This window comes from Geotrypetes seraphini, chromosome 3 (genome assembly GCF_902459505.1).
Source record: "Geotrypetes seraphini chromosome 3, aGeoSer1.1, whole genome shotgun sequence".
Taxonomy (NCBI): domain Eukaryota; kingdom Metazoa; phylum Chordata; class Amphibia; order Gymnophiona; family Dermophiidae; genus Geotrypetes; species Geotrypetes seraphini.
In genome coordinates this window covers 106,387,778-106,400,651 of record NC_047086.1, presented here as the reverse complement: position 1 = coordinate 106,400,651, position 12,874 = coordinate 106,387,778, and the positions used below count along the sequence as shown (strand labels likewise).

General features: G+C 39.2%; 1 protein-coding gene across 3 annotated transcripts in view; it reads left to right on the top strand.

Moving 5' to 3' along the window:
* The window catches only part of LOC117357727, a 78,423-nt gene that overhangs the window by 28,185 nt on the left and 37,364 nt on the right, over positions 1-12,874 (top strand). Inside the window, exons 2-3 of one of the 3 annotated variants that reach the window (XM_033938712.1) lie at positions 3,687-3,761; positions 10,667-12,238. The exons of 1 other annotated variant lie outside the window; for it this stretch is intronic. In XM_033938712.1, coding sequence (XP_033794603.1) covers positions 10,874-11,770 — 897 coding nt within the window. In that variant the 5' untranslated portion in view covers positions 3,687-3,761; positions 10,667-10,873 and the 3' untranslated portion in view covers positions 11,771-12,238. Of the gene's footprint in view, positions 1-3,686; positions 3,762-10,666; positions 12,239-12,874 lie in introns of those variants that run through there. One more of the 3 variants, XM_033938713.1, reaches the window with a different exon arrangement.

The following is a 12,874-nucleotide window of genomic DNA, read 5'->3' as shown; positions in this document are numbered from 1 at the left end:
GAGACCAGCATAGCAGGGAAGGGAGTGAGTGGGAGGGCTGGGTGCAGAGCCTGGCAGGGCAGGGCACTGTACTTGAATATTAACCCTCTCCCACCCCCACCCCTCAGTTTATATTTGAGTCAATCTTTTTTCCTCCTCGGGGAGAGGTTACCTCGGTTTATATTTGGGTCGGTTTATATTCGCATATATATGATACTACTCATCAATCCTCTCATAGTTTCACCCAATATTAAATCCTCATATAGTTTCACCCAATATTAAATAAATCAAGTTCCTTTACTGAAAATAGCATTTTTTAAAATCCATTTAACCACTTCATTAATTTTATTGTATTTTATTGTAAAACTACCACAAAACTGCTTGACACCATTTCACATAATAATAAAATTATTAATCTGACCACCCGATGCTTATATTTGTTCATTTTACTACTGTTTACACTGTTAATAAAATTGCAAGTTTTATGCCAAGATGTACCTTACTGTACACTGCCTTGGGTGAATCTCTTCATAAAGGCAATTAATATATCTTATTACATAAAATGTGAAAAAGGAGTCTTGTAAATTTATGCCACTAAATATTCACATACAAACATGATAGTGCATACTTTATCTGGTGATAGGCAGGATAAAGCAGCCATACTATTTAGTGACATCTTTTCATGGATCCAGGCACAGAACTCCCTTCTAGCCCAGAAGCTTGAAGCTTTTAACAAATCTTACTGGCGACGTGTGGGATCTCCTTCAGTTCAGTTTGCTTTCCTACACCAGTCATTTTTAATTCCATCTGGCAAACAAGACACGTAAATGATTTTTTTTTTTCATAAAAGAAGAAAAAACAAGAGGAAACTATATAATAATAATTAATAAATAAAAGAAAATACACAGATGATATTCCAGAAATGAATTAAAGTGATTGGGCAGCATTCAGTACAGCTTGATCTGAAGAGATATAGGTGAGCACAGTTCTTGTTAGTGCTCAATCTCCACATAGCACAAAGGGCTCTCATTTAAGCTCTGCTTATAAGGAATTGTCCATGAACTTTTCATCACACATTCTTATTCAAAAATTATCTCCCTCATCTCAGCAAATAGTGTCTGTTGACCATATGAGCACTATTGATTCTCAAACACAGTCGACACACTAGGTGCATAATTGGGGAAACTTCAATAAAAATTCTTGAAAATAAATGCTGGATACTTAGCTCTGCATCTGCTGTTTTTCTCCAGCTCAGCAGAGTTGTATGGAACTTCAAAAGACGTTATGCTTTAATCTCTGAGAGCTTGATCTTTTCTTGGGTATAGTGGCACACTGTCTTTTGAAGATACATAAAAACTCTGCTCTGCTGGAAAGAAACAGCAGAAGTGAAGCTAAGCATTTAGCACTTCATGGGTCTCAGATATTTGAGAATCAAGAGTACTTGTATGGCCAGTGACAAATGTTAGCTAAGAAAAGGGAGCATTATTTTGCTTCATAGATATGTAAAAATTCAAATCAACTACTTGTAACCTCCTCCTACCCTTCCACTCTTATCCAGTTGTTTATTGACATCTCGCTCTATATGTAACTATCTTTGCATAGTAATCCACTTAACCGCATTATATAGTCTCTTGCATTGTATCGTGCTCTACAAGTCTCTTGCACTGTATTTTCACTGTATAAATATCTCCACTGTAAATGTATAGTCCCCTGCATTGTAAACAGCTCTCAACTGCATAATACATTCCCTGGCATTGTATCTTCGCTGTATATGTACAGTCTTTTGCATTGTAAACCGCTCTGAACTGTTTGTGGTATTGCGGTATACAAAAATAAAGTTATTATTATTATTATTACTTATTAGTAAAAGTTAACTATTATGGGCATTTTCAAAACATTAAAACGTCCACAAAATGGCATAAATCAGCACCTGGACATCTAAGTGCTGATTCTTAAAACTGTCTTTCTGGACATCTTACAAAGCATCCAAGACTAAAGGGAGGGGGGGGCAATGTTGGAGGTATGTCATATGCAGGCTTTGGGCAGGCTTAGATTTGGACCTCGTGCAGTAATAAACCTTTCCCAAGACGTTCTGGATAGAATTTAGATTAGATTTGGACCTCGTGCAGTAATAAACCTTTCCCAAGACGTCCTGGATAGAATTTAGATGTTTTAAAAGCATCTAAGTGCCAAAATGTTACCCAAACTGACCAGATGACCACTGGAGGGATTAGGTTATGATCCCTCATACTCTCCCAGTGGTCACTGACCCCTCCCACCCCACAAAAATCTGAATTAAAAAGTACATACCTATCTCTAGAACAGCAGCATCTGATATGGAAAAGTCTAGTAGAGCATCACACAGGTGTCTTAAGTAGCCTGGTGAGTGGGTTAGTAAGCCACAGAGAGGTAGACCCAGGCCCATAAACCACTTTAACCATTACATTTATGGTGGAAAGTGTGAGGTCACCAAAATACACCAAAATCCTACTAAATTGCCATATAAGTGATACCTGCAGCAATAAGGGAGGGCTATTGGGGTGGGAGACAGGTGGGTATGGTAGATATGGGGGGAGTTTTGGAGGCCTCATTATGCAGTAAAAGTGGGTTATGGTGAGATGTACTTCTGGCACCCTTTATATAAAGTTCACAGCAGAGCCCTCTAAGGTGCCCACTGTTCTAGTAACATGTCTATGTGGTCCAGTCTTTATAATACTGGCCCCTCCCATGTCCAAATGGTCTGGATTTGGACATTTTGAACTTGGACAATTTAGTGGTCAAAAATGGTGAATAAAGTTGGGTGTCCTAACAGTTGGACAAGTTGGTGGCAAAGACGTCTAAGTAGGTGATTAAAAAAAAAAAATTGGAAATCTTGAGGTATTGCCAGTTTAGAAAATAGCCATTTTGCAACCTCCGACTTTGAACATCTTATGTGAAACATCCTAATTCAGATTTAGATGTCCTATTGAAAATGGCCCTTTATAAGAATATTTTCATTTATCTTGAAAAAGGTGGATAGGAAAATTCTATGCAATGTAGCCCCAATTCTATAAATGGCACCTAATACAAATTGTAGGTGCTTTGGACACCAGTTACTGTTTTGTTCCTTACTCGTGATCCTCAGCTTTGCTTTGGACACCAGTTACTACTCTGTTCGCTCTTTACATTGACCTGTGTTGAATGCTCTATTCATGTGATAGAGTAATAAGCCTTTGAGACTCTTGACAAAGGCATAGATGCCGAAACACTGTCAGTGTCGAGTCTTCGAGTTTTCGCAGTGCTACATTCAATAAAGTGTATCTTGAATTTTACACCCGTGGCTGAATTATTGACATCTTATCCTTACGACTTCTCTGTTGTGCTGTGCTCTTCTCGTCGGTGAGGCAGCCTTGGGCTTTTCTCTTCAGAGGTGGAAAGGATTCACTGGTTAACATAAAGTCTTACACAAAAAGAAATGTGAGGTATGTAAAATATTCAACTGAAATATTTTTAAGCTGTATACAACATGCTGGTTATTACTCCTGCCTTGGTCACATGTCACCTTAATTACTGAAATTGTTTATATCAGGAAATGACCTGGATTAGTTCATAATGTCTTCATTCCTTCAGAACAGAGCAGCAGAACTATTGGTTTTAATCATACAATGCTAGTCCTAAAGGAATTGTATTTACTGGCTGCCTATAAAAAGAAGGATCACATTTCACAGATGCTCAAGGCCCAGCAGAGATCACCGGCAGGTGGAAGGCAGCAGGCTCTTTTGGCACCAGCTGGCCCGATCGTGGTAAGGGTTTGGGTAGGCGGACGAGCAGAGGGGGCGATGCCAGTTCTCATGGGTGATGTCGATTCTCAGGGGTGGGGTGGGCGAAGCCAGTTCACGGGAGTGCGGTGGAAGCGTGCCAGTGGCCTCGGGGTATGTGTGTGTGTCTTTTGGGGATGTGGTGGGGTGGGGTGGAAGTGCACCAGTGGCCTCGGGGGAGGGGGGGAGGTCTTTTTGGGATGTGGAACGAATCGCCCGCGTTTCCATTCATTCCTATGGGAAATGTTGCTTTGATATATGAGCACTTTGGTTTACGAGCATGCTTCTGGAACGAATTATGCTCACACACCAAGGTTCCACTTTACATGGAATTAAGGTCAAGGGGGAAGAACTACAAAATGCATATAGAAAAGAAGGAAGGGAAAAATACATGCGGGTTATTTACTGTTTTGCTTGATACCAACAGCACTGTATACATAATTATGGCTTAATATGCTTCATTGAAAAGAAAAGTTTTCAGAATGACTTTGACCATATCAATAGAAGTTATTAGTCGGAGCATTAATGGTAATGAGTTCCACAACTTTGGACCGTTAACAAAGAAAATTGCATCTCTTACATGCTCATGAACTATTTCTCTATGCAATTGAACTGTAAGAAAATGTTGGACCTAACAAACGTACAAGATAGGATGGCTCTTTTGTAGTCAAAACCTTGAAAGTTACCAAAAGTAATTTATATGCAATACGATGTTTAATTGGGAGCCAATGGGCTTCTTTCAAATATAGGGGTGATATGATCAAATTTATGAAGATTGCATATTAATCTGATGGCCGTATTCTGTATTAAGTCAATTAGTGCTAACAATCAATAATCAATTATTGACACTGATTGGCAAAATGTAGAATTCATATATACATATTTATAGCCACTGTTGTATAAAAATGCATGTGTAAATGTATACACAGAGATCTAAAAAGGGGCATGGCAATGGGAGGGGCATGGAAGGGTCACAACATTCTTGGAATTTGCGCACAGTATTAAAGAATAAGGAAGATCCATACCTAATTTAGACATGAGGATTTATTCCAGGTTTCACTTGGTGTGAATCCTCATTCCCAACATTGGGCGTGTATTCCTGCACCGAATGCTATTCTATAAATCAGTGTATCTCAAAATGTGTGCCACCCAAGATTCCAGGTGTGCTGCGATATGCCAGGGAGATGGAGAAGCGCCAGTGCCAGGTGACTGCCTATAGGACATGCCTCTCGTGGCGAGAAGCACATCCTATAGGCAGTCAGCCGGCGCTTGCCCCTCTCCTTCTCTCTGCACCTCTTCTCTTCCAGCACCCCCCACTGCCAGCTCACGGCCCCAACTGGAGGGCCTTCGCACATGCGCAGACGTCGACGTGATGACATCATCCATGCATGTGACATCATTGTGTCAACATCTGTGCACTTTCGGATGCCCTTGAGTAGCAGCAACCACGTTTAGTGTGCTGCAGCTTTGCAAAGTTTGCAAGACGCTGCTATAAGTAGTGCCCAATTTGAGCACTGTTTATAGAATAGTGCTTAGAACTCATTTTCTTTCAGTGCCATATACAGAATTTAGACCCTGATGCACAAAAGTCTGCCGTGCAAAGTAAGACAGGTTACAGCCAATCTTTGATGCTCAAAAGGGTTCTCAGGGACTTCTACCAATTATTGTAGTGGCTACCAAAAACCCTATGCAAATGCATTACAAGGAGCTCAAAGAGTATTTAAATGAGCTTTCCTTGTGATGCACAAAAGGGAATGCACACCTCTTATTTGGTAAAGTTTTGTGCAAAGTCTGGAGCTGCTGGTAGATGTTTGTGCATCTGGTAGATGTTTGTGCATCTGTTATGTGAATGTATGTCCCACACCTATGGGCAGGTTGCAGCTGTTAAGCATGGGACATACACTCATATAACAGATAAGTACAAATCTAAAACCTTGCTCAGGATCAAACCCACAACCTCAGGCTGCTGAGAAGCAGGAGCTCTAACCACTTAGCCATTCCTCCTGTGCTTGAGTTCTAAAAGCAGCGGGACCTCTTTTTTTGCTGCTGCTGTTGCTGCTGCTTATCAGATCTCAAGCACAACCCTACACAGTGTGGAGAAGTGGTTAGTAGTTAGAGCTTCTGCCTCATCAGCCTGGGTTTGTGGGTTTGATCCTGGGTAAGTCACAAATGAAAAAAGAAAAATATGACTTGCAAGCTCCAGCAATCAGGAGCTACACTGGGCCTAAACTGAACAATGTTTTGCTCTTCTGAACAGGCACCAGGTACAGTTCCTCCCCCTTTTACTGGGCTGCTCAGCACAGATGATGTGCATAAAAATTTCTATGCTAGCATAGCCCAGAAAACCAAAATCACTCCCATCTGGGTATTTTTTACTGGGTTGCCAGAATTTTGTGCATCTGGTCCCTAGTTCTTTATGTATTGTATTTAAATATTTTGCTCCCTGAATTTTCTTTTTCATTTAAAAAATTATCAGGTTTTTACAGGATAACAAAGAATCCACAAGAAAAATAAAATTCCTTTCAAAGATCTTATAGCTTCAAAATAGAGACAGAGAAAATAAAGTTGAACTAGTCACATAAGTCTATCATGTGAGAAAGAAGCTGCACTTCAACAAGAATGAAAAAAACATGGAATAAGTCATATTCAAATAGCCACTAATAATAGCTATTTTATTTTAACAGCTGCCTGAACTTCTAATGAATCCCCTTTAGACTCCTGTTAAGGACTCTTTCCTGGATATTAAATTCCTTGAATTGGCTGGATACCAAAACACATCTAGCTGACCTGTAAACTTAGCAAAACACTTCCTGGTATTTTTTTTTTTTTTTTCTTAAAGAACCAATCCCAGCCTCTGATATTTGGGGCAGAGTTGAAGAAACCTTGGCTTAAATTTCTCAGTTTTAGCACATAAAAGAAAAATATAGATTTCATGGGCATAAATATTTGCAACCTAGCAGAAAAAAAGATGTCTAGGGATTCTGTCTCTATCAGAGACAAACACCACCACTCCTTTTATCAAACTGCGTTATAGGTTTTTAGCGCAGGCTGGTGAGGTAAGTGCTATGAACATTCAAACATTTACCATGCTGGCTCACGCAAAAAACCTTCTAGTACAGCTTGATAAAAGGGGCCAAAAGATAACCATCAAAGTGGTCAAATTACACTGGCCAACAATCATTTTGGTGCCTCAAATGTTAGACCTGTTTCTGGGTATAGTTTGACCTGCTGGTTCCAAACATAGTACCAGTTTTCTCCTAGCAACTCTATTTTTTTGAGATAGAGAACATTTGCCATATACCACTCTTCACTCTGCCCTCCCATTAAAAAAATCAGTATATTTTATATACCCCCTCTTTCACAAATGTGCAGTAGCTGTTTTAGCGCACGCTAAACGCTAACATGTGCCAACGCGTCCATTATATCCTATATTTAGCATGCACTAAAACGGCTAACGCGCCTTAGTAAAAGGACCCCATAGTGCAACCAATAGAAGGATTTTAAAAATCAGGATATTTTAATGTAGTTTTTAAATTAATATCTTTTAAGCAAAAAGGAAACATATTAAAAATTAATGGGGTCTTTTACTAAGGTGTGCTAGCCGATTTAGTGCGTGCTAAATGCTAATGCACCCATTATATTCTATGGATGCGTTAGCATTTACCGCACGCTAAATCAGGTAACGCCTTAGTAAAAGACCCCCTAAAAGAAAAGTGTACAACATGGAAATCTACTTATTTCATACCAAAAACACAAGTTTATGATAAAAACTTTCCAGTCATTTGGCATACAAGAAGCTTCTGAGATTGAGATCTGCCAGGACAATTATGCATAAGATTCCAACAATAGTCTGCCATCATGTGTGCATCCCATCTTCCTTAGTATCTGTCTTCCATTGTCTTTATGTCTTGGTGAAATCGTTCACCTTGTTCTTCACTTAAGTCACCAAGGTTCTCTGGAAAGCAATCTAACTGTGCAGATAATGGACATTAACACTCATGTTACAGCCAAGCCTTTTGAAATGAAAGAGCATATCCTCTACTTATTGTAAGTAGTTTGCTGCCTTCTTGTTGCCAAGAAAGTTTTTCACAAGAACAAATGAAGACCAGGCACATGATGCGATTTCTTTCATTCATGCTATGAAATGTGGGTCATTTATAAGTTGTCTGATCTGTGGACCATTGAAAATTCCTGCATTCAGTTTTTCCATGGTAAGTCCAGGTAATATATGTGCTATGTATTCAACGCATGGATAACCCGAATCACAGTTACTGGATCCTAAGGTCCACCTTTAGGGGTTAGCGCCTAAGAAAAGGATCTGGGTGTCATCGTAGACAATATGATAAAACTTTCCACCCAATGTGTGGCAGGGGCCAAAAAGCAAACAGAATGCTAGGAATTATTTAAAAAGGTATGGTTAACAAGACTAAGAATATTATAATGCCCATGTATCGCTCCATGGAGAATTGCGTTCAATTCTGATCTCCTTATCTCAAGAAAGATATAGCAGTGCAAGAAAAGGTTCAAAGAAGAGTGACCAAGATGATAAAGGGGATGGATAAAAGACTAAAAAGGTTAGGGATCTTCAGCTTGAAAAAGAAATGGCTCAGGGGAGATATGATTGAAGTCTACACAATCCTGAGTGGAGTAGAACAGGGAACAAGTGGATCAATTTTTCACTCCATCAAAAATTATAAAATCTAGGTGATATTGGATGAAGTTACAGTGAAATACTTTTAAAACCAATAGGAGGACCTTTTTTTCACTCGGAGGTTGTGGTATGAACAGATAGTGTAGCTGGTTTTAAGAAAGGTTTGAACAATTTCCTGGAGGAAAAGTCCATAGTCTGTTATTGAGAAAGACATGGAGGAAGCCACTGCTTGCCCTGGATCGGTAGCATGGAATATTGCTACTCCTTGGGTTTTGGCCAGGTACTAGTGACCTAGATTGGCCACTGTGAGAACGGGCTGCTGGGCTTGATGAACCTTTGGTCTGACCCAGTAAAGCTATTCTTATGTTCTTATATGGTCTTCGAGGTGAATGTTTAGATCTCCTAGGATCAGGTTGTGTGCTGGCAATAATGAGTTTCAGAATGCAAAATCTTCGAATTCAGATCTTGCAACTTCTCATTTCCCTGGCGTAGCAGAGAAAGCAGGTCATGAAGCCTTTTAGCGTGTCACCAGATAATTGGCAGGTGAGTAGATCATGTAGGGAGTAGAGGCTTTGTTCAGTATATCTGTTTAGGTTGTTTTTGACTAGGATGGCCAGACCACCCCCTCATTTTTTCTCTTGACAGATTACCACTAGTTTTTAGCTCTGTGGACAGAATTATGTTATACGGGGTCAGAATATCTTCTTTGAGGTTCTGGTGAATAAATCTTTGAGAGTTTGAAAACACACAGAAGAGTAGCCAAATATTTCTTTTTATAATAGATATTTGAGAAAGCATAGTGTTTGGGCATTATTTGGTAAAAATCATTGGGGATTATTAAACTCTGCACTATATATAAAAACATCTTAGACTAGTCACAAGGTTGTTATCGTTGTTCAGAGAGAAATTAGCCATATTATTGTATCTGAAGCAATTCCTAATGTGGGCTAAGTTCATATTAGAAAACAGCAGAAGTGATGGAAAATTACAGAGTATTTTATTTCATCTCATTATTAGCCATTAGAAGCAGGCAAGGGAAGCAAAATGCCCACTGGAGAAAGGGCAGAGCAGCATATATTGAACAAAATAGATCTTTAGAGCACAAAGATATTATCCAACAGGAGCATTAAATCAGTGAGCTTGCTCATTTAGGGCATCTCCTTGGAAACCATCAGACAAAATAAGAGATGTGAGACTTCAGCATAAAACGAACCTTAGGGAAAATGGGTAACATTATTTCTAGTAATGTGTTTAGCTGTTGCAGCTCTTCCTATCTATAATTATCCAAAATCCTTGCATATTTATTACAACTTTCCTTCAGGAGTTAAAAGCAGCCTTGAAAAAGTGGGTTTTTAGTCTAGATTTGACCGAGACAAAGCTTGACATACTGACTCAGGCAGTCTGTTCCAGGCATATGGTGCAGCAAGATTGAAGGGATGGAGTCTGGAATTGGCAGTAGAGGAGAAGGGTGCAGATAAGAGAGGCTTACCCACTTAACAGAGCTCCCGTGGAGGAGTGTAGGGAGAGATAAGAGATGCCAGAAACTGAGGAATTGCAGAGTGAATGCAATAGTAAGTCAATAAGAGGAATATGAACTGTATGCGGAAATAAATATAAGAACGTAATTGTACTAGGACAGATTGAAAGTCCATCAAGCCCAGTATCCTGTTTCCAACAGTGGCCAACCCAAGTCACAAGTACCCGGCAAGCTTCGAAGGAGGAAAAAAATATTTTATTCTGATTATCCTAGGTATAAGCAGTGGATTTCCCCAAGTCATCTTAATAATAGCTTATGGACTTCTCATTTAGGAAATTATCCAAATGTTTCTTTTTAAATCCTGTTAAGCTAAACACTTTCACCACATTTTCAAAGAACAGATTCCAGAGTTTAATTACCCATTTAGTTGAAGAAATATTTTATCCAGTATGTTTTAAATGTACTACTTAGTAGCTTCATTGCTTGCTCCATAGTCCTAGTATTTTTCAGAAAGAGTAAACAAGAGATTCACATCTACCCATTCTACTCCACTCAGTATTTTATAGACCTCTATCATATCTCCCCTGAGCTGTCTCTTCTCCAGGCTGATGAAGCCTTGGGGTAATCTGTGGATGCATTTGTTTCACAGTAGCTGATGTAACCTCATCTTTAATATTACTGTGTCTATTTTCTAATGTGAAAATAGACCAATAACAGAGGACCCTCTATGCACTGGTTTCTCAACATGTCTTTTAAATCTAGGTCTGCAGGAGGGAGGCGGAGCTTGACAAGATGGCAGCTCAAATCTGCACGCCGACATCATAGCAGACTTAGAGCATTATTCTTACCTAGAAATGATAAAAAGAAAGTCTAAGTGCTTGGGGCTACCGGGTGAGTGATTACCTACAGTTGGACCGATTGGCGAGTTCATGCAGCAAAGCAAGGGGACACAGCAGTATCCGGAGGGTAATGCCTCGACTGGAGGGGAAGTGCTGGCTGAGGCGCGTCTCCCTTCCTTTGAGGGTGTCAGCTTCTCTCCGGAGGAACAGAGTCCTCCGGCTCGTCCTGAAGCAGCAAAAGAAGAAGTTGGAGCAGTGGGTGAGGAGCAGCCAATGCCGAGTTGTATCCAGGATGCCTTCTTGCTTGCCCAGCAGGGTGAAGTTCCCAGAACCATATAGAAGCAGGGAGAGTATGCAGTTTCATCTAAGCAGCCGAGAGGAGGATCAGATAAAAGTTGTTTCGGGAGTATCTGCAGCAAACGCAAGCACTTTGGCTTTATCAGGGGGAACCAGAACTGAGTTTTTGCCCTTACTTAAACCTAAAGTCTTCAATATGGAAACAATTTGGGAGGCTATTTCTACTCTCCAGTTTTCTCTGGGAAACCAGATACAGCAACTTTCTCAAAGTTGTACTGCGGTCCTATCAGAAAATTTGGATTTGAAGAACAGAGTTTCAGTATTGGAAAATAAATCAAATGACTGTGATACCAGAATAAAATCATTGGAAGCGCAAGCACTAACTTGGGTTAAAGATAGAGCAAGTCTACATTTCAAGCAAGAAATGGTGGAAAACTCCATTAGGAGAAGTAATTTGCAGATTATTAACTTTCCAAAATTATTTTCCATATCGGCAAATCATATGTTCAAGCGTTACCTAAGTGAAGTGTTGAAAGTACCTGATTCCTCATATCCACCTCTCTCTAAAATATATTACCTACCGGCGAGACCTAGGTCTCAAAATCCCAATCAGCAGAACTTATCTGCAGATAGTTTGGATTTAACTAATTTCCTAGAGAGGTCGGAAACCGAGACTCAGGTACCAGCTACACTATTAGTACAGTTCGCTATTGATTCAGATAGGGAATGAATGTTAAAAATGTTCTTCAAATATAAAGATGTTCCCTTTTTGTCTATTACTATAAGAATGTACCCAGATGTTTCATGTCCAACACAGAGGAGAAGGAAAAAGTTTCTTATACTGAGACCTAAGGTGGTTCAGTTGGAGGCGACCTTTGTTCTGAGGTACCCCTGTAAATGTGTAATGATTTACAAAGAGAACAGATATGTTTTTTATGAACCGCAGCAGTTATCTAAATTTATTGCGTCTCAGGATAGTAAGTAATAATTAATCCTGATTCCCAGTCCATTCAGATAAGGAAATGTTCTATGGCAGTCAAGCCTCCTTTTGGTTTTCCTGGTTATATAATTTGTTTGTAAAATTTCAGCAATTTCAGCACCGTCTCCATTTGATTGTGGACTAACTATATTGTGTATTCAAAAAATTTTCCTTGAATTACATGGATTTAATGATAATTTCCAATTTCATGATATTTTTCTTGTGTTTTGATTTTGATTGTCAAAATTATAAATCTAATAAAGAAATATAAATCTATACAAAAAAAAATCTAGGCCTGCTCTCTATGAAATTACTATTCGGGCATGATCTACAGATTTGGCTAACTGGAATATATTTTAGCTTAGCCACACAGAGAATAGGCTGAAAAATCTCTGGGTCTGGTAAAAATGAATTATTTGTTACCAACACAGGTTGAGGGTATATGAATACTTCTACCACTTTCACAGTCTTTACTAGATTAATGAAAAGTATGCAATTATTGATGGGTCTCCCTTTCTTAACCCTACAGATCTTATATCCTCTAACACAGTGTTTCTCAAGTTCTTCATGCTAACAAATACCAACTGAGTACCCCAGCCCAAGCTCCACCCATACCCACCCAAGCTCTGCCCCTGACTCCATCCCCATAATAATAGTACTAATTGTAATGCAATTTCTTCCATCCATTATTCATATTCACACAATATAATCTTATTGATACATAATGGTAACCACAAAATTTTAAAAACACAAAGCACACTGTATGTAGAAAAAAATGTTAATTATCATTTATATAGTGCAAAATATAGGCAGCAGATATAAATTCTCAAAACTGACACATTTTGATCACTAAAT